A 26,602-nucleotide genomic window follows, 5' to 3' on the forward strand; every position below is an offset into this window, starting at 1 on the left:
AACCTCAAGCCGTTTAGTAGACGATGATCATCAATACTGAGAAATCACAGCTTCTCAGATATAGAAATGTCAACCATCACGCCTTCCTTTTGAAGATAGAGAGGCGTTTCTTAGCGAGGGTACCAAATCCATTGTATCGGTGACTCAATGCTCTCGATAGTTTGACTTTCGGGACAATTTGACAGGTCCAGCCATCACTCTCCGACATGGACCAAACAAAGCAATAAATCAGATAACAATATAGCGGTTCTGAAACTTGTTCTTCGAATTCATGTTGAATCTCTACAGTTCTTTTGTCCAAGTTGATCAACTAACGTTGCTGCTTCACACCTCAATGACAGTGGCTAATGTCTGTTGGCCTATGGGTGCGGCCTCGGACAACGAACGTACTTTTCGACGCGAAATTCGGACATGCAGATCTTACTTCGCGGAGAGAGGAGGGGCTAATTTGTCCCAAAAAATCACCGATAGACGTTACAGCACTGGACAAACGTATTTCATACATTTTCTTCCTGTTGCATCACAACACTTTGGATTGTGCTTTTTGTAAGATCGATCTCAAAATCATGTGCCAAAACTGGCTGGAAGGTAGATATTGTTCAATGAGCGACATTGTCAATGAGACTGTGTGTTTATTTAAAGTTTAGACTGTTTTATTGCACCCCCAAACACTTCGGCCGATTGCAAAGGACGGTTTGCATGATATACGTTGATGCCTTCCAATGACACCGCTAATACTATTGAAGAGGTTTCCGACTTAGGGTGCAAGCTTTAAATCCACCATAACTAAAGTAGGTTTATTGTCCTTGTGAATGCCTGAAAATTACCGTGTTAAATGTCGGTTTACGTACAGAGAGAGTATCAATCTACAGAACCAAGCATTTTTTTTCGTATATAGCTAACCTGTTGATTCAAGTCGATGATTGCCTAACAAATAACAACAATCTACATTTGTTTGTTCTGACGGCTATCTTCTCAAACAGTGGATACTAGAGTAGTTATGCGTTAATTACAATTGTGGTTATACCATCGGAAAGAAGTTTATTCGGGAGATTGAATGTCGCTACCTGTACTGAGAGCCGGGGCCAGTATTTACACCAAGTGCATACATCGTTTGCTTAACGCTGTTGTCATAGTGATTATAATGTAGAAAACACCAGCTTTTTTATCCATTATACTCAGACGTCTGTGTGGGTAAATCAGCTTTGGCTGTTGACGAAGTCTATGAAATGATGAAAGGACAATCCCCTCTCTTTGTAAGGAAGCTGAATTTCCATATAGCTTAAATTAGACAACCTTCTCTTTCCCACGGGCAGGTGAACGACAAAAGATGTAAATCAGATCTACAGTGATGTCGTAGCCAATCAACATGATAGTAACCGAGAGCGTGTATAAAAAAAAGCCGGAGTTTGTCCTGTCTGATTGGCTTTCAAGCGATTTTGCGACGGGGTTTCTACATGATGTTTCCGGAAATGGTACGGTGTAGCCCCAGAGTTTGTCCACGCGAGCGTCTGGGGAGGTTTTTTTTCCCAAGCAGCGTGATCACCCGGGACATTTAGGCTATTCGAGAGGGGCTATTTTTTTTTCAACTTGTAACGTTTATAGAGTTTTGAGAGAATTGCAACCCTAGACAAGTTTCCGATCATATCTATGGCAATATTATATTTTCTGTAAGTCATCATAGGACTCGTTAAGCATCCTATAAGTCAGTTCTATGTGTATAAAAGACCCACCACATCTTGAACTTTGGATAACAATACTGTAGTGCACTTTGTTTGAAATGCACGGTTGAAGTTTTCCCAACGGCTAAAAGTCCCGGGGCGAAACCGTGTAGTAGGCTGCATCCCTCCGGCTTTCGGTGAAACTTCTTCCATGCTAGACTCCAGCTCGGGCCTCCAGCACTTTGATGCACACCCATCACGAACGGAAATGCTCCCAGTATCGAGCGTTTGTACGATTCTGAAGACACGTCGCCGGTTGGAAAGCTGTTTCATTCCACTCCGTTGGCTACTGTGGCGACAAAATCTTCAGTAAGAGCAATCGGTGAGCGCCCAACAATAGGTTCTGATATGAATACCATTTAATCATGGACAAGACAAATGACTCTTGCCTGGGTTCACAAGGAAGACAGGCGCTGTACCATCGATGTCATTGCGCTTAAAAATGGGCTCGTTGGTGCGGTAGCCTCCCCCCCCAAAATAAAATTCCCACATTTTAAACTTTGATCGCATGTTCTACTCCAACGGCGTTTTTCCCCATGGGGGGAGAGGGGTGTGGTCCAAATCCATAGGATTATTCAGCCTTTGTCCACCCGTAACTTCCAATGGCTAATCGTCTTCCGAGCGTCCTAAAAACGAGGTGTCCGCTACACACAGCACCTTGGAACTTAGTACTAACACCCAGAGTGTCTTACTGAAGAATACCAAACTGGCTTCTAGGACCATTTTGTCCCCGCCACTGTACATGGTCTTCACAAGCCAACTACTGATCCCTTCCCCACTAAGTGGAAATGTCTCTTGTCCAAAATTTCTCTCCCACTGGTGTTCGTTTTTTTTTTGGGACATCTCCGCCTAAAATCATGCATTTACGCGCAGTCTGTTGCCTAGCCGCCGCATAAGTTTCTCCAGAGTTGCAACCGCTGGCAATGTTGTCGATGCACAAATACACGCGCTCATTTTTTCGCCTTCTCGACAGCAAGGTATAAAAAGCCGGCCTTGCACCCCTGTTTCTGTAGATATTTGTCTACTCTTTCCATCTCCACCTTGGACTAACATACACTCCATATTCTGCTATCACAATGACTGACAGAGAGCACAGTTTGATCGCCTCCATCGATATTGGTACCACTTCCTCCAGAGCCATTCTTTTCAACAGAAAGGGTCAAGAGGTTGCTAAGCACCAGATCGAGTACTCCACAACCGCCAACACCACCGCTGATGGTGAGACTAAGATCTTCTCTGCCGAGGGTATTACCATCTCTGCCAACGAGGACCTGGAGATTGAGGATGACCACGACTCCAGAGGACCAACTCTGAGATTCCCAAACCCAGGCTGGGTCGAGGTTAAGCCAGCACACGTCTTGGCCAACGGTGTCCAGTGTCTTGCTGCCTGTATCATCACTTTGGAGAAGATTAACGCTGAGCGTGAATCCAAGGGTGAGAAGCCACTCAAGGTGACTGCCATTGGTATTGCCAACATGAGAGAAACAACCATTGTTTGGGATAAGAAGACTGGTCGCTCGCTGAACTATGGTATTGTCTGGAATGATACCAGAACTGCTGATATTGTCCATAAGAAGAAGGCTTCTGTCTCAGCCGAGACATTGGAGAAGCTGAGACAAAAGTGTGGTGTTCCACTCTCCACTTACTTCTCTGCTTCCAAGTTGAGATGGTTGCTTGACAATGACGAGGATGTTAAGGCACTTTACGAGAAGGGTGAGTTGATGTTTGGTACCATCGACACTTGGTTGATCTACCACATGACCAAGGAGCACGCTCATGTCTCCGATGTCACCAACGCATCCAGAACTATGTTCATGGACATTCAAACCTTCCAATACGACGATGAGTTGCTTGCTCTCTGGGACATTGATTCCAAGAAGGTTACATTGCCAAAGATTGTCTCTTCTGCTGAACACTACGGTACTTTCAGCGTCCCAGAAATTGACAGCCTTGGCTTCGCAGGTGCCCTCTCTAGCACAGCCATTGAGAAGTTGAACACCCTCAAGGGTGTGCCAATTTCTGGTTGTTTGGGTGATCAATCTGCCTCTTTGGTTGGTCAATTGGCTTTGAAGCAAGGTGCTGCTAAGTGTACCTACGGTACTGGTTGTTTCTTGCTTTACAACACTGGTAAGAAGACCCTTGTCTCCACCCAAGGTGCTTTGACCACTGTTGGTTTCTGGTTCCCAGCTTTGGGTGAGAGTGAGAACTACGCCCATTATGCTTTGGAGGGTTCCATTGCTGTTGCCGGTTCTGTTGTCCAATGGTTGAGAGACAACTTGAAGTTGATCAACGCTGCCTCAGATATTGGTCCATTGGCAAACCAAGTTCCAAACTCTGGTGGTGTTGTCTTCGTTCCAGCTTTCTCTGGTTTGTTTGCTCCATACTGGGATTCCGAGGCTAGAGGTACCATCTTGGGTCTCACTCAATACACAACGGCTTCCCACATTGCCAGAGCTGCTTTGGAAGGTGTCTGCTACCAAGCCCGTGCCATTTTGAAGGCCATGGCTTCTGATGCCGGTGCTGATGGTGATTTCTTGGAGCAGGCCGAGGGCACCTACGAGAAGGCTCCATTGTCTCTTTTGGCTGTTGATGGTGGTATGTCCAAGTCTGACGAGGTTATGCAAATCCAAGCTGATATCTTGGGTCCATGTGTCACTGTTAGAAGATCTCCAAACGCTGAAGCCACTGCTCTTGGTGCTGCTATCGCTGCTGGTCTTGCCGAGAAGGATGCCTCGAAGAGATTGTGGGACGACTTGGATGACGTTGTGGCCTCCATTGGTGGTGAGTCCCAAGGTGACTTCAAGTCCAAGTCCATTGACACCGAGAGAAGAGCTCACTGGACCTTGTGGGAGAGAGCTGTTGAGAGAGCCAAGGGTTGGATCCAGGAGTAAATCCTTTAAAACAAAACTACGCTGCATGTTGAGATGATTTAATGGCTTCCAATGAGTATTTTTTTTCTATGTTAATGTCTTTTCTTTGTTTTGTTACCATATATATATATATTCCTGTTTTAATATCTGATCTTGAGGGTTTGCATGCTATACCTGTGTATAGGTATCTGTTGTAGATTCTAATATACAATTGACTGGTGTAAAGTGAAGGCCTGTGTTACACTCTTGACATCGTCACTTGACTGGCCAACGATGACGTTGTATTCACCAGCACTGGAGAGCCATTTCTGCACTTCTTCATCAAAATATGAAGTTGATGTCTTCAAAGGAACAGAGAACGTTATCAATTGTTCATGTCCGCTCTTCAAAGATCGTTTCTCGAACGCTTTGAGCTCTTTCACCGGTCTTCCCTTTGAATCTGCTTTACCGATGTATAGTTGAACGACAACAGAGCCTTGAAGTTGGCCAGTGTTCCTGGCTGTTAGAGAAGCTTCCAGCAGATCACCATTCACGTTCACAACCAGGCCAGTGAGCTCAAAGGAGGTGTACGACAGGCCATGGCCGAAAGCGAAGAGAACGTCTCTGCTCACCTTGTCAAAGTACCGGTATCCCACGTAGATATCTTCACCATAAAGAACTCTGCCGTTTTGAGTAGTGTTGTTTATATACGATGGTGTATCTTCGAGCCGTCTGGGAAACGTTATCGGGAGCTTGCCAGAAGGGCTGCTGTTGCCAAACAGCACATCAGCCAGTGCGTTGCTGCCTTCCATTCCACCATAGGATTGATGAACCAATGCCTTCACCCTACTGGCCCACGGCATTTCCACAGGAGTTCCTGATTGTATAACAACAACTGTATCAGCATTAGCCTCTAGCAACGCTTCAATCAGCTTGTTGCTTTCACCTGGTATCTTCAGATCGTCTCTATCAGAGCCTTCAGATTCATGGTCATGATTGAGTCCTGTGACAACGAGAATCTGCTCATAGTCCTTTGCTTTCTGCAACACGGTTTCTATTGGATTGGGAACTATCTTCAGCCCACCAAATCTCAAGCCACCACCACCGCTGAAGGTCCTGTTGCCGGAGACATTGCTGGTTGCTGATGATCCAAACTCGATTCTCAAGGCGTAGGACTTGCCTTTCTTCACCTGGTACTTCCCGTAAACTTCCACTGTTCCTGAGCCATAGAACGATTCACCGAGCTTCTGGTTTGTGGAGTTGTCAATCACCAGCTCATTATCAATGTAGAGGTTGGCAGTACCATCTACTGCTATTCCAAAGGTGTACTCACCGTCATGTTGTGGAATAAAGGTGGAAGTTAAGGTAGCATAGAATCTCAGCGACTTTAGGCCAGGATGTGTATAATCATTCATCCTGAAGTAGTTGATGTTCTTGAACTGGATGGTATCAAACGGTGTTCTGCCAGGTACCGAGGGTGGCTCATTGAACAGCTCGATCAGGGTTCCATTACTCTCTCCATTGAAGAGCTCTTGTGCAAGACTTGGTAAGTACTTGTGGTTATAAGCACCAAAGTCGTACACCACCTTTTCATCACCAACAATGCTGGTAATAGCCTCTAAGGGAGAGACATAGTAGTATGGTGTTGACAACGCAGAGCCACCACCTGAGTAGATGGCATAGGGAGCGTTTGGCCCTACAACCAGTACCTTCTTCTGCCTATTTAATGGTAACACATTATCCTCGTTCTTCAACAGGACAATGCCTTCAGATGCAAGCTCCTTCAGGAGCTTACGATCCTCTGGCAGGTTTCTCTCTGTCTCTGGGGCTCTTTCTGGAATTTGCGAAGCCTGGACTCTGTGAACAAGCCTCAGCACATTCTTTACACGTTCATCCAGGGCTCTGAGAGACACGGTCTTTGCTAAAAGAGCATGTTGAAGCAACACGCCTCTGAATTTGGCTGGTCCTGGCATCTCGAGGTCGAGTCCTGCATTGATGGCTTCAGCAGTAGAGTATGTGCCAGTCCAATCTGACATAACTGTACCGTCCCAGCCCCATTCTTCCCTCAAGATACTGTACAGTATCTTGTTTTCACTTGCGTGGACTCCATTGACCTTATTGTACGAAGTCATCAGTGCTAAAGGCTTTGCTTTCTCAATGGCAATTTCAAATGGCTTGAGATATATCTCTCGCAAGGCACGGTCAGAGATGATGGAATTGGAAGAGAAGCGTTCGTTCTCTTGATCGTTGCCAACAAAGTGCTTGATACAGGCAGCCACACCGTCATACTGGATGCCCTTAATGTAAGAAGCTGCCAATTCACCACTCAATAATGGGTCTTCAGAGAAGGATTCAAACCCACGGCCACCATTAGGAATCCTCTGAATGTTAACAGTAGGCCCTAAAACGACACCAGCACCCTTCGCCCTCGCCTCTTTCTCTAACAACTGACCAGCTTTGTACAGTAGCTCCTTATTCCAAGTTGCGCCTAATGCTGTTCCCACTGGAATCGCAGCCGTTGGCGTACTGTTGAAATGGTGCTGGCCCCTTATACCGTTAGGACCATCTGACGTTCTAATAGAGGGGACATTAAGCCTGTGCACTGGAGCAGTATGCCAATAGTCCACGCCTGAAACCAACGATATCTTTTCCTGGATGGTTAATTGGCCCAATACCTCTTCAACATCAAAACACATTTGGGGCTATAGCTTGAGGTAAGACACTGTTGATATTGTATTTTACAGCTTTTTTAGGATAAAACAGACTTGTTATATCTGCGGAGAGGCCGGGACAAGCTGATGCGAAGCAGATCTGTAAAGAGATCTGCAACCGATAATTGATGCGAAGAGGCCTCACAACTCCCAACGCTCATGACTGGCAACATTCAAGTCGCAACACATGAAGATCGTCGCTGAAAGTGGTCTCGGCATGGCCTCATATGTGGCTTTATTGGTGGTAGATCGCACTCGAGCTATCGGTGTTGAAGAAGCTGGCTTTGGTGTTGAGAAAGAAATTTTACGGAAGGTCGATCCCATACGCTGCAACCAGTGGTTTCTAAGAGAACGCCACACCACACTGGTTTGGGTTAATAATAAGCATGAGCAGTTTTCAAACAAGAAACCATGAGATATCTCAGTCGCTCGTGGAGCACAACATTATTATTAACGGTGAGCCATAGCTATTCGTGTGCATAGGAAGCTGTTGAATTACGTCCATTACGAGTTGGCTCAGGCGCATTTCACAAAGCTCCAGAGCTCATGATTGAGTGTTCAGCAGGGGCCCTGATTCCATAAACAGCAACCAGATTGGGTATACTAACTAGAGATACAGCATCAGTGTATAATTGTTCCAATGAATGGGAAGTTCAGCCCTTTCAAAACATTCGAAGAGGGCTGTCAACCGCAACCGGATAAATAGAGACGACTTTTTGGGTTTTGAGTTGTGGTACAGCTCATCTCGCAGGATGCAGGCAGGACTTGACGCATTGCTTCCGCTAAAATACCCGAAACGGAACAATTATAGACTACTTTTTCTCCATGTTTTATTCATAATTCCCAATGTCATATCGGATCTAGGTCCAAAAGTGGGTGGACTAAGAACCCTTTCCTCTTTGCTGCGACGATTGTGTGTTATGGGGTGCTTGTGCCACAACTGTGACCTCCACAGTGTGGTGAAGAGAGAGCACATAGCCATCCAAATGTTAAGTTATATAAGAAGGGGATTGAGATGTGTTGGATTCAATAGTGCTGCCTTATCTCTCGCTCCTTAACATTGACAGAGTTATTCCGATCATGCCAGAAAACATCGAAACTCGTAGCAGCAACTCTCGTGACTCGATCATCGAGAAGGAGAAGATCAATGAAAAGGTCACTATTACAAAGTCTGAAACGACGGATTCTTCCCATTTCCTACAATCAGAAGTGTACCGAACTGTTGAGGAGGCTGTCCAAACGTCGGGTTATTATACTTATATGGAAGAGAGGAAACTCTTAAGAAAGATTGATTTCCACTTAATGCCAATGTTAATCCTTTTGTATCTGTTCAAGAATCTTGACGTCAACAATGTCAGTTATTTGGTTACCCTTAACAAAGGAACGAAATACAACATTCTTGAGCAGCTCGGAATGACAACCAATGAGTGGGCTTGGGTCAGCACCATCTATTTCATTCCGTTTGTCATCTTTGAGATCCCCTCGACGATGCTTCTTAAGAAAACAACTCCAAGAATTCATCAATTCCGGATTGCTCTCTTGTGGGGTGCAACCACAGCTTGTCAAGCCGCTGTGAAGAACAAGGAAGGTCTTTATGCTTTGAGATTCTTCCTTGGTCTGTTCGAAGCCGGTCTCTATCCCAGTCAGCTGACACATCTGACGTACTGGTATAGACCAGATGAGATCACAACAAGAATGGCCTTTCTTGGTGTCTTGGGCTCGTTTTCAAGTGTTCTCACTGCATTCATTACGTATGGTTTCAGTTTCGCTTCCGGTCATGGTAATCTTTCTGCATGGCAGTATGTTTTCCTGATCGAAGGTCTTGCCACACTATGTGTTGCAGTTTTAGGGCTGTTCTTCTTGCCAAATTTCCCAGATACATCGAAGTGGCTTAGTGATGAAGAGAAGGCATATATCATTGCAAGATTGCCCCCTTCATCGCCAAAATCAACAGACAAAAACTTCAGTTGGAAACATGTTAAAGCTTCTCTTAAACGTCCAACATTGGTTTTGTTTGCTTTCCTGAGACTCTTCCAAAGTTTAGGGACTTACGGCCTGTCATTCTGGCTGCCTTCCATCATCCTGGAGTTTGGTATTACAAAAGCAAGTACAACACCACTCATGACTGTTCCATCTGCTGCAATGTCTGTGATTTCTGGAATCTTGTTCTCCTACGGTGTAGACCGAGCAAAAATAACGCCACCGTATCTCGTTGCCTTCTCTCTGACAATTACCTTTGCAGCCTTCCTGGTACTGACACTTGTCACTAATAGTGCTGTTCTGTACGCCTTCATCATATTAGCCACTGTTGGTGCTTCAGCAGATGGTTCAGTGATGAGTTCATGGATGAACCAATCTTTGGACGGCTCTACCGAAGTTGGTTTCTCCTTATCTTTCGCAAACAGTGTTGCACAGCTTGGTGGTATCATCGGTCCACAGATGTTCAGATCTAGGTACTCTCCACGCTATACCGTCCCATATTCGATCTGTCTTGCCTTTTTGGCCTCTGGAATCATAGTTCTGTCCTTCCTGTGGTACCTTACACGCAGTACCACCAAGAAAACTTTTGAAGAGCGTAGACAAAGGCTGCAAGAGCGTTCAAGGGACAAGAACGAGAAACCAATATACAACACGAGGATTCCAGAAGTTGAAGTTAGCTTTGACAACAAAGTTTAGTTCTAATATAAGCATTTCAAAGATGCTAAACACCCTGTAGCAACAACATAGCTGTACAGTTCTGCAGCAAAAATCAAAGTTCATACATGCATTTGAAGATGTCTGGATGTAATGTGACACCATGGACAAACGACGATATGGATATAACACCCACACACCAAAAAGCAGTCACAAAAGCTATATTTTGGTAGAGGCAGCATATTTGATGAAAAATACCACCAAGCGCAAAGGGACCACAACACTGGTGTGTCCCGCAACAACCAGACATTCGCGTTTATTTCCCTTTTGGGAGTATCTGCTACCATCGCAACAGTGAAAAAAAAATCAATCAACACATCTACACTCATAACCATTAGTTGTGGAACAGCTGTAACAACAGACATCAACCATGGCTCCAGGTAAGAAAGTTGCTCCATCCCCATTCGCCTCCAAGGGTGCTTCCAAGTCCAAGGCCCCAAAGAACCCATTGGCTGAGGCTAAGCCATTGAAGTTCGGTATCGGTCAAGCTATCCAACCAAAGAGAAACTTGTCCAGATTCGTCAAGTGGCCAGAGTACGTCCGTCTCCAAAGACAAAGAAAGGTTTTGTCCTTGAGATTGAAGGTTCCACCAGCTATTGCCCAATTCCAACACACTTTGGACAGAAACACCGCTGCTGAGGCTTTCAAGTTGTTCAACAAGTACAGACCAGAGACCAAGGCTGAGAAGAAGGAGCGTTTGACCAAGGAGGCTGCTGCCATCGCTGAGGGCAAGACCAGACAAGAGGCCTCTGAGAAGCCATACGTTGTCAAGTTTGGTTTGAACCACGTTGTCTCCTTGATTGAGAACAAGAAGGCTAAGCTCGTTTTGATTGCCAACGATGTTGACCCAATTGAGTTGGTCATCTTCTTGCCAGCTTTGTGCCGTAAGATGGGTGTTCCATACGCCATCATCAAGGGTAAGGCTCGTTTGGGTACTTTGGTTCACCAAAAGACCTCTGCCGTTGCTGCTTTGACTGAGGTTAGAGCTGAGGACGAGTCTGCTTTGGCTACTTTGGTTTCTACCATCAACTCCAACTTCGCTGAGAAGTACGAGGAGAACAGAAAGCACTGGGGTGGTGGTATCTTGGGTGCTAAGTCCCAAGCTAAGGCTGACAAGAAGGCTAAGTACGCTGCTGCTGCTGAGAAGAAGTAAATTACCTCTTTGTAATAATACAACGCATATGATGTTTTTTCATGGTTCTAAATTTCAACAGTGTAGTTAAGTGGTGGACTTGTCCTGTATCAGATTGCCTAACAGGTGTGTCTATACAGGAGGTTTAAGAGGTGTATGTATGTTTATAGCGTCATTGGTTGTTGCGGCGTCAGAAGAATGATCATGGCTATTACATATCGATTAGAAACACACTATGACGGATCGTTTAGAAAGTGATCATGGCTATTACAGATCGTTAAAAATGATCATGCCGATTACAGACGGTTTGGAGAGTGATCATGCCGGTTACATATCGTTTGGAAAGCCATCAGGGCTCTACGTTTGGAAAATGTTGTGATTACTCTCTGTTAACCATGCGCAACTCACGCTTGATCAGCAGTTCATCACCAAGACTCCCATCAAGAAAAGGTAACAGCTTTCTTAAACTTGCATATGACATTCGTAACACACACACACGGATGAGCTAATTCCAATTTGGTAAACCTCGCACAAGTTTCAAGATTCATGAATCATCCGTCTAAAGTCGAAGCCTCCGTTGCTGACTCACCAAACCCCCACGCAATCCACATCCTAAGCGTTGAAAGTTTGTGTCACCAACAGATATAATTCGGCGGTTCAGCGAGCTGAAAGTTGGGGGAAGGCCAGGCTGAGAAAATGTGCGGGAGACCATTCTTAGTGGGGTCGGATCATTTTCGAGAAGCTGCTTAGCTAGGCCATCGCGGGAAGTCGCTGCAATAGTTACGATGTCATAGGAGCGGAAATCATTTCCATGGTTCATGGTTTTGTTGGATTTAAGCTTGACCTCCACCGGCCGTACTGCATCGGCTGCAACCACAGGAGGTTCAACCTACGGAGTTGTCTGGATAGTTGACGAAATGATCCACGCCCGCTATGACAGGCACTGCAAAGGTCCCAAATATGGGCTTTTACACCATTCACAACGATGCATCAACTGTTGGATTAATCCCATCCGGAGTGATTTCATAAGAGCTGAGGAACCGTTCTGATCGAACCAACCAATCTCCATACTATAAAGATGCATCCTGTAAAACGCGTTTCTACAGTAACAGTGTAATTAGCATGACGAACCGCGATCACGAAACAACCATGGAATGAGCCAATGGCTCAGAGACTATATGAAATGACATCATGACATCACTCCTCTCTCGCTTTGAAAGCCATCTCGTTGATATCAACACTTGTTTCCAGCCAAAACTCTAGATCCACGGTGCTGGGATGTGAGCAGTTAGGTCTTCACCCCTTAAAAAGCACACGTTTCTCAGCATATCTTCCTTTCCAGAAGGAAAGTTACCATACGCTCAACACGTGAGATGCTTCTCTTGATCCTGCCTTGGGCACAAAATATTCTCCTCCGGCCGCTGGAAGGCCTGTGTAATCTGCTTGCCCGTGCCAAACAACCGGGAAAGTCGTACCAAAATGTCGGGAAAATCCTTAACAGAAAACCTGGGATGCACTGTATGTGACATCAATATCTGCAATGGGGGTGATGAATTTTTGTCACTGTCATTTTCGCTCTTTTTGGTGGTGGCATTTTCAGTTTGAGTCAATGACTATGCAAGTGGGCAAAAAACTAAAATGCCACCAAGATTACGTTGAGAAGTTGAATCGATGACGTCGACGTGTTAACGAAGAGAAGCTTGACGGCTGTACTTGAGGTAGATAAAATAAAATTGTTGGTATGAGAAATGCCCCCGGGTAAGGAGGGCCATATAAAGTCAAGGCCAAATCCCCATTGTCCTTGATTAAGTTTGCAAGATAGTGTAATGAGCATTTCTCTTCGTAGAGTTGGAAGATTAACCACATTTGGAAGACTATCAGCAGTTACACTAGGAAAAGCAAGATATAACATGTGCACATACCAACAGGACACAATGACCTTGCCACAGAGCCCATTGGCTGAATCCCCAGAGCATATCGATCACCATCACCACCATCACCACCACGCGGAGCACATCTTCGAGGACCATGAAAGTTCGCCATTCGCCTTGACCAAGGAGAGCACGTTGAGAGACTACCTGTACAACAACAAGCTCTGGGTCGAGAAGATGAACGACTACAAGCCAAATGTCTTTGAGATTAACGGCAAGGGCCAAAGCCCACACACGCTGTGGATTGGCTGCTCGGACTCCAGATACAACGAGAACGTGTTGAACGTTTCCCCAGGTGAGGTGTTCGCTTTCAAGAACATCGCCAACATGATCAGCATTGACGACTTGACAACGAAATCCACCTTGGAGTTCTCAATTAACGTGCTAAAGGTGAGAAAGATCATCGTTTGTGGCCATTCCGACTGTGGAGGCATCTTGAACTCCTTGGCCTACAACGACTTGGGCTCGGCCAACTCCCACTTGGCAGAGTACTTGACCAAGATTGACCAATTGAGAGACGAGAAATTGGAGGAGTTGAACAAGATCACAGACATAAAGCTCAGAGCAAAGAGACTGGCCGAGTTTAACGTTATGAGACAGCTCGACATCCTTCGGAACCAAAGCGTTGTTATCAACGCTCTCGCAAAGGGCGAGATTGAACTGTGGGGTTTGGTCTATAACGTTGACAGCGGCTACCTCGAGGTTGTCGAGGCCTAGGCTGTAAACACTTGTGCATGTATAAAGAGGGAATTAATCGGGTAATAGAGAAATAGAGCTGGACTTGCTTTTTTACAACTGAGAACTCTGTAGCCAATTTCGCCGCCTAGCAACGTTAGACTGCATATACTAAAAAGGCAGCAGGGGAAACCTTGATCCAGTCTTCACAGCTGTTGCTGCTTCTTAACACCTACACCTCACTCCGCACAAGCTCCAGAACACACCACACTGCGTCTCTGTCCACTTCAGCCTGCTGCAACACTCCAGTTCGATCCCATCCAAAACCTGCCATTACTGTGGTGGGCCATGGTACGCACACGCTTTATGATCTTGCGCAATCTTCACTGGGTTTGTCACCTTTTTTTCCGTGGCCACTTTTGGTCTCAGCCGTTCGCGTCCTCCCTCGTCTGCGCGTAATGTGTAACTTCTTTTTTGCGTGGTGTAAGCTGTGTGTGCTTAATCGTTATCAGTGACATTTTTTGTGTTTTCGTTAATCCCCCGAGTTTCGTTATAAATTATTAATCCTTTGCCGTCCTGCCACCCCTTTGACATCGCACGCTTCTCTGGTCATTGCACCGTTATACGCTGAAGACTGTGCTACTTTGGCTTCCTTGACGACTGAACCACCGATATAGCGTATCCTCACACACAAATAGACCCGAATTGGCTTGTAAAACACTGTCTCGTGCTGCCCCTCCTTGTTCTTCTCCCAGTGTGCCCCTGATGTCGACGAGCCACAAGTCTGAGAATATCAAGCAGTCCCCTACTCGGACGAGAAGACGCTCCAGTATCAGCCTGTCGGCCAAGCTACAGCTCGAGAATACGATGCTTCTCAACTCCGTCCCGGTGAACTACCCTCTGTATGCGATCTCTGAGCAGACGAGACGTTACATCCCGCAGTCGCAAAGAGAACTCATCTCGGGCTATCTCGATGAGCCACACACGACACAGAGCGTGATCCAGAGAAAGAAGTACTCCACCAACATCGACGAGAGAAACTTCATCTCTGTGTATGAGTACCAGATAAACGACCACTGGATCATCTGGGACTATAGCACCGGGTTTGTGTTCTTCACGGGGCTCTGGAAAGCGTGCGGGAATACCAAGACCGATATCGTCAAGCTCGTGGAGAACTTCCCTTCCCTGCAAACCTGTGTCAGAAGAATCCGTGGTGGGTTCTTGAAGATCCAGGGCACTTGGTTACCATACGACAAGGCCCGGGAGCTTGCAAAGAACTTTAGCTTCAACATCCGCTATTGTCTCGTGCCAATCTTTGGAGATTCATTTCCAGATGAATGCTTGAAGCCTACACATCCAAACTTTGGTAAACTAGTTGATATCAATGCCCCGCCTGTGGTTAAACAGCGCCGTCGTTCCACCGCTAACCACAGCTCATCAGCTAGCCATACGAATAACAAGACGGGTTTCAAACCTAGAAGATCGCATAGCCAGTCTGAGGCGATGTCTAGGAATACGCCAATCGTGGAGTTACAAGAAGTGTTGAAGGCTTCGAAGCAATTGCACCATTTATCATCGAGCCATATAGTCATTTCTCCTCGGTCATCGACTTCCCTGGAAAACTACTCTCTGGACCGTGAACGGTTAACCAGGAAACGGACGCCTTCTTTCAACTATGGTGGATTTGTATGGTCGTGGAACGACTTGAAGATATTGGGCAAAGATGACGAGCACGCCGTCATCGATGAAGATGAAACATCGGTTCATCTATTACCACCAATATCACACAAGGGGAACACGGAAGTTACAACTAACTTCCCCACCCCGATGTCTAGCGCACCTCAGCTGAGCACTGCTACAACAAACAGTCCATCTGCCCATAACCAGGGTTCATCCTCGTATATAAGCGATATGACTCCAAAATCATACAACGGGTATGAGACTGTTGTCAATGCAGCACAACAGTTGTTGTGCTTTTCAAACTCAAGGGGCGATGGGGAAGTCGTTAACACCCCTATAAAGGATAAGATGGACATTGGCGGGCTGTTGAGCTGAACGTCTTGCCAATTGTTACAGGTTGTGATGGTTTCCTCTTAACGCTTTCTTGGTATGCAATCAACTGTTGCTATAATGCTTTGGTTGTGTGTGGCTCCTCTTCTTTTTGTTCTTTGCTTCTTCGTTTATTTCCCTTTAATTGTTGGTTTTCTTTTGTTTATTTTTGATGGTTGGTTTGATGGCTTTAAGGATTCATTTTATATAAACGTTACGGTTATTATACATTCGTTTTATTGTTAATTGCCTGGGTAGCACGATACCGTTGTATGTTGTATGCCCTGTGTGCTGTGTGCTGTGTATGCGAGAGGTTTGTGTGGTTGTTGTTGCCCCGGTGATGACAAATTTTTCTTCAGTACACTGGGAAAACTTTCACAATGAACATGGCGTTCTACTCCAAAAGGGAAGAGCAGCGACGTGTGTTGCAAAAGAGTGGTCAAAGTATGAGTTCCAGTGGTACTGTGTAAGTGTCTTAAGTCGTCAATTTCTTTCCATTGCTAACGTTCAGCGTCTACAGGATCTCCAGAAAAGATTTGTATGAGGACTCTGAGGTTTCAGATACAGATGAGGTTGTGCTTCCGAAGATTGACTTTGAATTCGTAGAGACGAAAGTGGAGGAAGAAGCTCAGGATGAGCCGATGCAGGAGGAATTTGACTTCCCACTGTTCTCTTTTGGGTCGGATAACTCGAATGATACTTCAAAAACAGTTGAAGAGAGAGGCCGCACTTTGGAGTCCTCATTAGTTAAAGTCTCACTAAGGTCACCATCGCCAGTTCGCATTAAACAAGAACGCCCGATGTCTTACTATGTGGCACATTACACAGCAAAACAGAGAAAGGAGTTCACAGAAGCTGCAATCACGTGGGAACAGCTCGTACCGTTATCGATGATTAGAGTAAATAACCCGTTCGATAAAGTGATAGACTTGGTGAAGTTCAACTCACGTGTGGAGAGAGATCTAGACTCTTTGAAAGCGAAGAAGACAAGACCTGGCAAGAAGGCCAGACTTGCAAGACTGGAGTCTAAGAAGGGAATAAAGAAACGTAAAGATTACCAAAAGAAGCTCGATGAAGAAGCACATAGAAAATTGATGAAGAAAATGAACCATAAAAGAGGTGGTAAGAAACATAAGAAGAAACAGGGTAACGCTCAACAAAAACCACAACAACCTACAAAGCCAAAGTATAGAACTGAGTAATACCAAAAAACGATCATGAACAATTAACCATTGTATGTGGATCTAGTTATAACTGTCCTCCAAGTATGCACGTCCAATCTCGACTGCGACGTTCCTTCTAACAACTTTTAACAATGTTTGTAAATCATGTGGAGGTTTGACATTAGCATCATCCAAATACTTGGTCCAATATGTGGAGTCATTTTCAAACTCTTGCGAAATACTTGCACGGTAGAGTTCATCACATTCTTGTGTTAGAACGATGCTTTTCTTATCCTTTTTGTTAAAGATATCTTCTTCGTACTTATCCAAGATTTTCACCACTGTGAGTAAATCTTCCTTCAATAAAACTTTTGGTGGAACCAACAGAATAACAAACGGTAATAATTGCGAGAGAACTAGTCCAAATAGTCTTGGTGGAAGGTATGGGAATTTCAAGAGTGAAATTAACTTCTTCAACGCCAATCTTAATGAACCTTCTTTCTTCAAGTTCCAAAATCTGTACAAGATCGCATAAGGTGCTAAAGTTTGTCTCAAGAGCGGTGTCAATTCCAATGATTCCCTGTCAACACCTTCTATTGAGATGGAATCATCCACAGTGGCATTAATAATCACATCCTGAATAGGTTCCCCACGCATAAGAGAATTCTCAAAAATTAGCCAACAATGGTGCTTAACATATTCAATCTCACCAGCACGTGCAAACAGTTTCAACGCTTCGAGTAGTAAACCTTCAGCTAAAGACCTTTGAGCTGCGGTACGGTAAATCACATGTGCAATGTAGGGTAATTTAAGACTTGCACATACAGTTAGCGCCCATTCAATGTCATCGTTGTTCTGGAATTCGTATCTCGGTAAGTATTCCGCAATCACTGAACGTGCAGTTGGATTGCGTGAAGAAGCCAAAAGGCCAATACCCACTGGAGCTAATTCATGGATGGTTAAACAATCCAAAGCATGAGTGTGGATTAAAAACTCTGAAGGGTTCGTTGTTGAAAAAAGATCTTGTGAGATCAGAAGACTTGAACTCACTTTGAAATCATCATCAAATGAGTATCCTTTTAGAAGCCCTCTAGCTTCACATAATGCGGACACATAAGCTGAAGTGGCTGTGCTGAAAGAACTAATTGCACGTAATGCTTGTAAGAAAGATTCTTCAAAGATATCAACACATGCCAATTCCCAAATCGAAGTTTGGTCAGGTTTATGACTTGAGACTGCCGAGTTGAAATAATCAGTCAAGAGTTCAGAAGAAGGTATATGGTAATAAACCAATCCAACAAGCGCCTCGTACCAGGATGTCGATTGCTCCACGATTGCAGTTTGATCTCCAGCTAAGATCTGAAGCAATTTTCTAATGTTATTTAACAACATTGGATTGTCTGTATTCCTTAGTGATGCGTTAGATAACGCCTTTGCTGCAGTGGATTTCCAAGTTTTAAAGATCTCCTGTGGTGAATTTTCGGGATATGATTCGAGCAAATGCAAACAGTCCACAATTAAGTTGTACAGCTCTTCATCGTCATCGTGTAATTCTTCAAATTTTGATTGTTTAAATGCATCAGAAGCCGTTTCGTATAGCCCTCGAAGAGTAAGTTGAGTTATAAAAGCCCAAAATAGAGGATGTTTATATGGGATTTCTGACTTCATTATGCCATTGGCAAGCTCCGCATCAGGTTGTGGATCAGCCATGTTGATCCATTGTGCCAGTGCTCGAGGGATTTCATTGTCTGGGGTGAAATACAATGCCCTCAAACAGTTCAATACGGCTAATATTTCCTCCAATTCAAACACCTCAATCTCGGAATTGGCATTTGTACTCTTCTTGTCAATATATGACTGTAATTCTTCGATAGTCAACGACATGGCCTTTGTTAACACATTAATCTGATTCCTCTGGGCCTCTCTGTTGATCACGCCCGCCGTAGGCACAGAATAGTACTTCTCCTCCCCAAGAGCATCATAGATACTGTACAGATTAGACACATACTCAACGTAAGCATCTGCATCGTCAAAAGTTGGCACCTTCGTGGTGTAGATCTTAGTCTCCTGAGGATACACTTTGATTCTCTTATCACTATGAGGGTTCTGCGAGATGAACCCTACACCATCGACGCCATTAGGATTCAGTCTGAACTTCAGGATACGTGAACTCTTCGTCCAATTGTCAACTCCCTCGGGCGGGATTGGAGCTTCTTCAAACCGAGTAAGCAACACCTTCGACACCGGATCAACCTCCTGTTCATCACCACCGCCAGCACCGTCTTCATCGATCCCTTCGACAAAGCCGAACGACTCGTCCATCAGCTTCAAAGGCTGTTCATTCTCATCCAGCATCGCCATCGCCAAAGCTCAGCCGCCGTGTTCTCTTTCCAATTCGTTGGACGTAAACAAAGCAAAGGACAAACAAATGGAAAATGTAAACAAAAAAGTTGTTGAAAGAAGCGAAAAACATCGAGGAGTAAAAAAAAAATTGGTCGGAACTGATGAATTCCGGACGCACATACAAAAACTTTTCGGCTCATCTCATCGCATCGAATTAATACTCGAGCTGGGGAGTTTGTAGCTTTCTGTGTTCTTCGCTCTGTTGTTTACTCGTTGATTTGGTGGTCCGAGATGTCGCTTGTATGTTTGTCTGTTGTTTGGTTTTACTGCTTTCTATTGCTCGTTACTAATTGTCCCTGTAGTCCCTCACCACCGCAGAAGGTGTGACGAAGTATTTGAGATCTAAGACAACCACTGTGGAAGAGATCGTCAAGGTATCAAACCAACTGCTTGACGACGAATTGGCCGTGTATCTGCCTAATGCTGTCAAATTCGTATTTGAGCTGCTCGTTGATCGCTTAAACGGTAAGACAGCGTTCAGGTGTGAAGGCTCTGTGTGGACACTGTTCAATAAGACTTGGAGGATGCTCAACACTGAATCAAAATTCAGAAATCGGACTTTCCAAAGACTGAGATTTGGTGAGGTGTTCTCTACTGGCGTAGCTGGAATCGTGCCATCTGCTGAATCTTGTGAAACTGTCACTGAGACTCTATACTTGGTCCGCTCGGAATCCTCTTTATTCAATTCTCAGGATCATGCAGTACAAATACTGGGTAACTACTTGACCTTGTTGGATAAAGTTGAGGGTGTTAACTATGAACAGAGCATTAAAGAGGTTGTTTTGTTCTTCAAGAGTGCTGTCAGTGTCGAAAAGTATTCAGAGAAGTTCATCAACTTGTTTGTCATCAACGCTTTACCCATTATATTGGACTTCATCCACTCGAAGGAAAGTTCATCTCCGTTGGTTCCACTCTTGAAAAGAATAATACTGTCAAATCAAAACTTGGATCATTTGGAGCAAAACATTGATCTGTTACTGAAGCAAGAGGTTTCACCAAATGGTATGGCTCAGATGTATACGCTTGTTGTTGACTGTCTCTCTAAAAATGACACTGAAAAGATGCAAAAGATATTTACCAAGATTGTACAACAATATCCAACGTTATCAGGGAACTTACTTGAATGCATCTTGAATACAAAGAGGACACTTTCTCATGATTTCCTGCTCAACATCTTTGAAAGAGAATTGGCCAATAGTGAACAGAACTGGGATTTGGTCAAGGCAGTGTTCAAGCTCGATATTGAAATTGTCACTCAACAAGCTGAAAGAATAATGAAACTACTTGATAACAGTTCAAACAAGTATTGTGATGAAGACTACCTCTCTGTTGGAACGGAAATTGTCAATGCCTACATCAGAGCTAGAGACCTCGAATCATTCTTCAAGATATGGACATCACTGTTAACTGCCAAATCTATTTGGAGCAGTAATGAATTCCGTGACGTGGTCTCCAGGAGTGTTCTGTCATTATCTTCAACCCAATTGAAATCAATCATCACCACACTCTTGAACATGGATTCTGATTCAAAGTTCATATCCCTTGCAACGTTAACACAGGGCTTGTTTAGTGTTAAGGATAAGATCGTACTGAACGATGCTAGGGAGATCCTCAAACATGTATTCGATATCGAAATAGATTATGCATGGGAAGTCAAGTATTATCTGCTTTGTCTCTTTGAAGATATTGTTCCAATGATGGAGTTGAAGAAGATTGCTAATGGTAAACTGAAAGTATCATCAGAGTATCAGTTTCATACACTGTTTAGGATAAGGGAATTGACAGATTTCAATACTGAACAGTTAGCGTCGCTTTTTGTCAAATTTGTCAAGTCTAACCCATCATCTAATATCTTAGAGATGACGTTCGAACGTTGGTCTGTCTTAATTAATGAGATTTTAGAAACGGAACAAATGGGTCAATTGGTTGATGAACTGCTTTCGAAGCAAGAATTGACACTTATCGCCTTGAGAAACCCCCAGATCTATGAATGTTTGACTATTATCGAAACCATTGTGTCCAAGATCACGAAAAGGATTCAGTCTAGCAAGGAACTCACCTCCTTTGATTCGATTGTATTGGAACAAATTCCTATCCAATGTTATCCAAAATCAACCAAAATTCCGTTGCTGAATGCACTTTCTAGAAAGTGTCTGTCTTCGAAACAAGAGGAACATCTGGTTCCAATCTTACATATACTACAAACGCCAACTTTTAAATCGGATATTGAATCAGATGTGTCCTTGATTGATAAGATGGTGCAAACGTTTCCAGACTCATCGTTCTTCAATACCATCTGGAAACAACGTTATGCAAATCTGAAGGACGATGAAAACTTGACATTTATGAAAACTCTGATGAACTATGTTTCTGAAAGATTAACCAATGTCAAGGATGTATCATCCATTATGCACATTGCCTTCGTGATGCTATCCAATGCCCCCGATCAATTGGACTTGAGTCATCTCCAATCGCAATTTATCGAATGTTCTAAAGACATCTTGACATGTCAGTTGAAAGAGACATCATTTGACGAAACTCATGATATATCCTGGATTTTGCAAGCCCTCTACAAATTGGATGTCGATGCTTCCAATTTTGATAAATTATACACCTTGTTGTTATCTTTTGGAGAATCAATTCAAGCATCTAACCACGTTGAGGCTAAGAGAAACTTGTTCCTTGTTCTAGTGAAATATAGAAAACTTGGATCTTCCTTCGAGTTTTTTGAATCCTTATACATCATATTAAGAGAACAGGGTATACAAAGAGACGATATGATTGGTGGTCTTGCATATCTACTCAAATCTTTGGATGCTGATTCTTTTAACAACTCCTTGGAAAATGCAATCAATTCGAAGGCTACAGACTATGTCATCGAAGTCGTCACTTGTCACTGGGGCTTCCTTCAACGCTCTAACAACAAAAGTCAAGAACTGTTTGTCAAGTCTCTGTCTTCATTTGCATCAAATATTACTAATATCGCATCTGGTTCTTTAGAGGGAATACTCATATCATTGAAGAGTCTGCTTGTTGAAAAATCATGGGTCTTTTCTCAATATGCTGTGGAACTTGTCTTTGTATTTCTATCCCGTGCTGTTGATCATTTGGATCTATCGAGCAGCAAGTCTGAAGACTGCTTTACTTTGATTACTCTGTGTGCATCAAACATTCTACTTTTCCATAGACATAGACTCACAAATCGTCATCACATTGTCATTTCATTGTTCAACTCCTTGCTAAAGTCTTTGACCAGAAGATCTTCACCAAGTGTGCTCCAATCATCAGTCACAGCAGCTGAAAGTTATCAAAGACTCTTGTCAAACTTGTGTGAACCAACACAGTCAAAATCCTCTTCCGATGATTCATTGACCTCTACTTTGGACATTAAAAAATCTGTTAGAAAACACATCTATATCTTGTTGTTGACGTATATCAACCTATCATTGAAATTCACCTTCGAGGCCAGTGTTAGAGAAGCTCTTCTCCCTGGTATTTTTGGAATTTTTGATCTTGTTTCTAATGATGAACTGTTGTTGGTAAGTACATCTCTGGATTACTCGGGCAGATCGTACTACAAGACTCTGTATGAGGAATATAAAAAGGTGGGTAAATGGCAAGCTGACTAATACCTTGGTTTTATATATATATATATGTACATAATGTCAACAAAGCGATGTGTCCTTTTTATCTATGGTCAAATTCTACTATATCTCCTTTTAAACAATCTGTTCCGTACCATGTAGACTTTGTCCATTAGTGAATTCTCAATCCTTGAAATGAATTCCCAAGCTTGTTCCTGGTATTTGAACGTCTGTTCTCTTATCCGAATAGACTCGTCATGATCAATGTGGTGTAATACATATTCGTATTTCAACACATCCTTTCTTGTTATCAAGCCTTGTAATAGTCCATCAGACTCCACAAGTAAGCATCCCGGTCCCAACTTGTGGAAGATATCCAAGACATGCTCTGTTGGGACGTAAACGTTAACTGTCAATGGTGCTGTATTAACAGCTTCTGTGAAGTTGAGTATGTCGTCTTCACTTAAGCTGTCATTGTCAAAGATACATGGAGTGTCGGTGAGTGGATCACCAGCAAACCTTTCAATGACGTTTATGAGATCTTCCCTTCTGATATATCCTTTTATCAATGGCTTCGATGCACTTTGAATGATTGGAAAATGTTGGAAGTCTGTTTCTTTTAGGATAGCCATCAGCTGCCCATAAGTCACACCTTGTAGTGGCAACGACACAACCTTTATTGTCATGGCATCACTAACAGGATGGCCAAAAAAGTTATGCTCCTCATGAGGGTCGATGAAGGGCAAGCCGTTAAACACAATCATTTGGTCTGCAATACCACCTTTGCCCCATTTATCGTTTATAATCTTCGTAGTAGCAACAGTGATCATTGTAGGAATGATGTACTTAAGAGCGCCGGTCAGCTCGAACATGATAACCACAACACACACCGTCAAGTGGGTTATTCCACTAAGACAGGCACCTCCACCTAAGAAGGCATATACACCAGGTGTGATACACTGCTTGTTATCCACCAAGCATCCCGAAGTAAAATAACTAGACTCTGGGTTATTCTGTCTCCATAATTGGAATATTATACCCAATGCTCTACCAAACGTCGCACCAGTAGCCATTGAAGGCACAAAGATTCCTGCAGGGACTTTACAGCCATAGGTGAACACGGTGAAGATCATTCTCAGTACAGTGGCCCAGAGGAGACTGAAAATGGCCTTTGCAGCTTCCGGTTTGGATTCTAAGTTGCAAATGTTATGGTGAGGATGTTCGTCGCATTCTTGAAACAGAAATTGCATCGATTCTGTCATATCCATTCTTAGGAAATCGTTGAAATAACTGATTGATGCGGTTATAATGGCCAGAACTGCAACCTCCTTCAGATATCTTTGCCCCAGATACTTCTTTCTAAAGCTCACGGCCTTGATATTGAACTTTGCAACAACAATACCGTAGATCCCTCCAAATATCCCCAGGATGATGTAGATTGGTATTTCAAAGAAGTGCCAATCCTGATCAAATATGACCTCAAACAACACAACCTGTCCTGTACGGAATGGATCAAAGAATTGCAACGTTGCCACTGCAATCAGAGAGCAGTAATAACTCTCCCACATTGTTGAAAGCTTGAACATATTTGAGATCTCTTCAACACTGAACAACACACCGCCCATTGGTGATCCAAAGGCCACGGCCACACCAGCACCACTGGCTGCAACCAAGATGTTTCTAAACCAGACGTTCTTCTGGTGTGTCTTCAAAACTTTCCTTGCAAACAGTTTTGATATGACACTTCCTATGCAAACCGCATAGTGAACACTTGGGCCCTCTTTACCAACGCTTAAACCTGAAGCTATCGCCAAAGGCAATCCGATACTCTTCAGCGAGTATGTCGCAAAGCTGAGAAACTTCTTCAGCGTGAACCCTGATGCTATACATTTGATCTCAGAGATTCCAGACCCTGCCGCCAGAGGAGCGTAGTGCATTACCAGTTTGCTTGATGTCAGCGCCAGTACTAGCGAGATTGTTATGAACATGGCATAGTTTAGCACCCCAAACCTCGAATACTCAACCCATGTTGTAGCCTGGTGTTCGTCTAGCTCGCCCCAAGTACAAAAATTCCTGTTGAGGTAAAGAGCCGTCGTACAGTAGCCGGTTCTAATGTTGGACAAGTACTCAGTCATGACGTTGAGCACCGCGGCAGTGGTGCCGATACATATACCAACTATCGTCAATATCACATACGTCTGTATTGACTCATAGATTGACCATATCCTCGACGAGTCTGGAATGGAAGATGTCACTGTTGATGATGGTGATGTTTTAGACCTTCTCTTGTGGTATAGCAGATTGTCGTGTAGCCAATCAGTTGTCTGGAAATCTTCAAATCGACCCAGCGCGGCAACATCAGAGTCCCACTGTGTCCTATTGGCTAACAGATCGATGTCCTTGACAACCATCCTGTTTGAGCGTGCCGTGTTCTTCCAGTTCTGTCCCGTGTTGCGTGGATGATGAGTGTGTGAAATTTCACCTACTTCTCGAAAAGGGGAAAATGGCACATCGGCTCTATACACTTTGATCACTACAGATTTCAAAGACAAGGTGCGATACAGTACATTCAGCTTTATATTAGTTTCAACAGGAGCAGTGCCGTTGTCCTTCAAGAGCACTGTCTAAGGATAAAGTTCTTCAATTGGCCAAGCACAAAGTTCCCAGCCTTCTTGGTGTTCTCGTTGTTGGTGAACTTCTCAAAGCTCGAGGGATCACGGTTCTTTGCAGGATTAATGGCTTTCTGATTGGACGGTTAGTTAGCAGCTCGCCTCTGTCTTCTGTATATATACAAGGGGTATACTCACACATTGACCGTCGTAATCATAGGTCTTCACTTTGATGTCGTTATAACCGTGCTGCTCCGCAAAGGGACCCGGGTTCTGAGGTTGTTCAGGTATATCGAATGCCATCGTGGTGTGTGTGTGTTTTGCTCTGTCCGCGTAGGTTTATACTGAGAAACAAGCTTTTCTCTTGGATGTTGTATTGGCAAAGGATAAGAGGTTGTGTGAAGCCAATGGGGAGATTTAAAGCGTTGTCTCTGGCCACTTCATCCTCCTCTCAACGGTTTTGAAGCTTGCTACTTGCTACGGGACTTATCAAATTTGGAGTTCATGTGTGGTAGTTGCCATGTGTCGTCATAGCTGTACCGTTGCTACAGTGATTGCCCTCTATATGCGGCCCGTACCATCTTGGATTATATAATCAGTTTCATTGGTAGGGGCAGTGTTTGGTGTATGGGTGTCGTGTTTCTTTTCTCTTGGTTGTTTTTCAACGTTTCCCGCTTTTAGTTTCTCGAAACGGTGTTTCTGTGGTTACCCAGTGGATCTGTTCCTGGGAAATGTTCGGCGAGTGCATGATGAACATGGAACACAGCCAACTTGAAACTACTTTTCAATGCGTGTGATAAAAATACTTCACCGTTTTATTGTGTTGCAGTTTGTCTCTTTGTTACACACTTTGTTACTATCAACAACAAGTTTTCTATCTTGAATGAGCCAATATGTAAGTTTGTCTTTGTATCCACATCGTTTACCCTGCTACATGCACAGCAGCTTGCGGTACACATATTATTTTTCCAGCTGTTATTAATTTTAGCGGTTGTTGTTGATGGTGATGACGATGACGATGATACTAACACGTACGTAGTATAACCAACAAGGCCCTCAACAGGGTTACTATCAACAAGGT

At 43.9% G+C, this 26,602-nt stretch overlaps 11 protein-coding genes across 11 annotated transcripts; 7 read left to right on the forward strand and 4 right to left on the reverse strand.

Moving 5' to 3' along the window:
- Nucleotides 1-2,323: 2,323 nt before the first annotated feature.
- On the forward strand, nt 2,324-4,871 carry GUT1 (glycerol kinase; the record flags this gene model as incomplete). Its single annotated transcript, XM_020217004.1, has 2 exons — nt 2,324-2,358; nt 2,818-4,871. 2 exons carry the CDS (start codon nt 2,324-2,326, stop codon nt 4,610-4,612), a joined length of 1,830 nt encoding a protein of 609 aa, XP_020070762.1. The 3' UTR covers nt 4,613-4,871.
- On the reverse strand, nt 4,792-7,266 carry BGL2 (beta-glucosidase H; the record flags this gene model as incomplete). Its single annotated transcript, XM_020212686.1, has 1 exon — nt 4,792-7,266. The coding sequence occupies one exon, from the start codon at nt 7,264-7,266 to the stop codon at nt 4,792-4,794; it is 2,475 nt and encodes an 824-aa protein (XP_020070763.1).
- A 1,275-nt stretch (nt 7,267-8,541) lies between these two features.
- CYBJADRAFT_127103 (pantothenate transporter) lies at nt 8,542-9,957 on the forward strand (the record flags this gene model as incomplete). The annotated part of the gene is made up of 1 exon (XM_020212679.1): nt 8,542-9,957. One exon carries the CDS (start codon nt 8,542-8,544, stop codon nt 9,955-9,957), a length of 1,416 nt encoding a protein of 471 aa, XP_020070764.1.
- Nucleotides 9,958-10,345: 388 nt separating this feature from the next.
- CYBJADRAFT_194180 (60S ribosomal protein eL8) lies at nt 10,346-11,128 on the forward strand (the record flags this gene model as incomplete). Its single annotated transcript, XM_020217509.1, has 1 exon — nt 10,346-11,128. One exon carries the CDS (start codon nt 10,346-10,348, stop codon nt 11,126-11,128), a length of 783 nt encoding a protein of 260 aa, XP_020070765.1.
- Nucleotides 11,129-13,041: 1,913 nt separating this feature from the next.
- Nucleotides 13,042-13,755, forward strand: NCE103 (carbonate dehydratase NCE103; the record flags this gene model as incomplete). Its single annotated transcript, XM_020212696.1, has 1 exon — nt 13,042-13,755. One exon carries the CDS (start codon nt 13,042-13,044, stop codon nt 13,753-13,755), a length of 714 nt encoding a protein of 237 aa, XP_020070766.1.
- A 531-nt stretch (nt 13,756-14,286) lies between these two features.
- On the forward strand, nt 14,287-15,997 carry XBP1 (Xbp1p). The gene has a single exon (XM_020215051.1). The coding sequence runs from the start codon at nt 14,479-14,481 to the stop codon at nt 15,766-15,768; it is 1,290 nt and encodes a 429-aa protein (XP_020070767.1). The 5' UTR covers nt 14,287-14,478; the 3' UTR covers nt 15,769-15,997.
- Nucleotides 15,998-16,175: 178 nt separating this feature from the next.
- CYBJADRAFT_167737 (uncharacterized protein) lies at nt 16,176-17,149 on the forward strand. Its single transcript, XM_020215052.1, has 2 exons — nt 16,176-16,228; nt 16,283-17,149. The coding sequence occupies exons 1-2, from the start codon at nt 16,209-16,211 to the stop codon at nt 16,962-16,964; spliced, it is 702 nt and encodes a 233-aa protein (XP_020070768.1). The 5' UTR covers nt 16,176-16,208; the 3' UTR covers nt 16,965-17,149.
- On the reverse strand, nt 17,007-19,286 carry NUP85 (Nup85p; the record flags this gene model as incomplete). Its single annotated transcript, XM_020216426.1, has 1 exon — nt 17,007-19,286. The coding sequence occupies one exon, from the start codon at nt 19,284-19,286 to the stop codon at nt 17,007-17,009; it is 2,280 nt and encodes a 759-aa protein (XP_020070769.1).
- A 230-nt stretch (nt 19,287-19,516) lies between these two features.
- On the forward strand, nt 19,517-23,268 carry URB2 (ribosome biogenesis protein URB2). The gene is made up of 2 exons (XM_020215053.1): nt 19,517-19,568; nt 19,631-23,268. The coding sequence occupies exons 1-2, from the start codon at nt 19,560-19,562 to the stop codon at nt 22,955-22,957; spliced, it is 3,336 nt and encodes a 1,111-aa protein (XP_020070770.1). The 5' UTR covers nt 19,517-19,559; the 3' UTR covers nt 22,958-23,268.
- GEF1 (Gef1p) lies at nt 22,929-25,368 on the reverse strand. Its single transcript, XM_020215054.1, has one exon. The coding sequence runs from the start codon at nt 25,321-25,323 to the stop codon at nt 23,026-23,028; it is 2,298 nt and encodes a 765-aa protein (XP_020070771.1). The 5' UTR covers nt 25,324-25,368; the 3' UTR covers nt 22,929-23,025.
- Nucleotides 25,369-25,494: 126 nt separating this feature from the next.
- Nucleotides 25,495-25,991, reverse strand: CYBJADRAFT_167741 (uncharacterized protein). Its single transcript, XM_020215055.1, has 2 exons — nt 25,720-25,991; nt 25,495-25,655 (listed from the first exon to the last, which is right to left on the reverse strand). The coding sequence occupies exons 1-2, from the start codon at nt 25,822-25,824 to the stop codon at nt 25,524-25,526; spliced, it is 237 nt and encodes a 78-aa protein (XP_020070772.1). The 5' UTR covers nt 25,825-25,991; the 3' UTR covers nt 25,495-25,523.
- Nucleotides 25,992-26,602: the final 611 nt, after the last annotated feature.

Source organism: Cyberlindnera jadinii, assembly GCF_001661405.1.
Source record: "Cyberlindnera jadinii NRRL Y-1542 unplaced genomic scaffold CYBJAscaffold_6, whole genome shotgun sequence".
Lineage (NCBI taxonomy): Eukaryota > Fungi > Ascomycota > Saccharomycetes > Phaffomycetales > Wickerhamomycetaceae > Williopsis > Williopsis jadinii.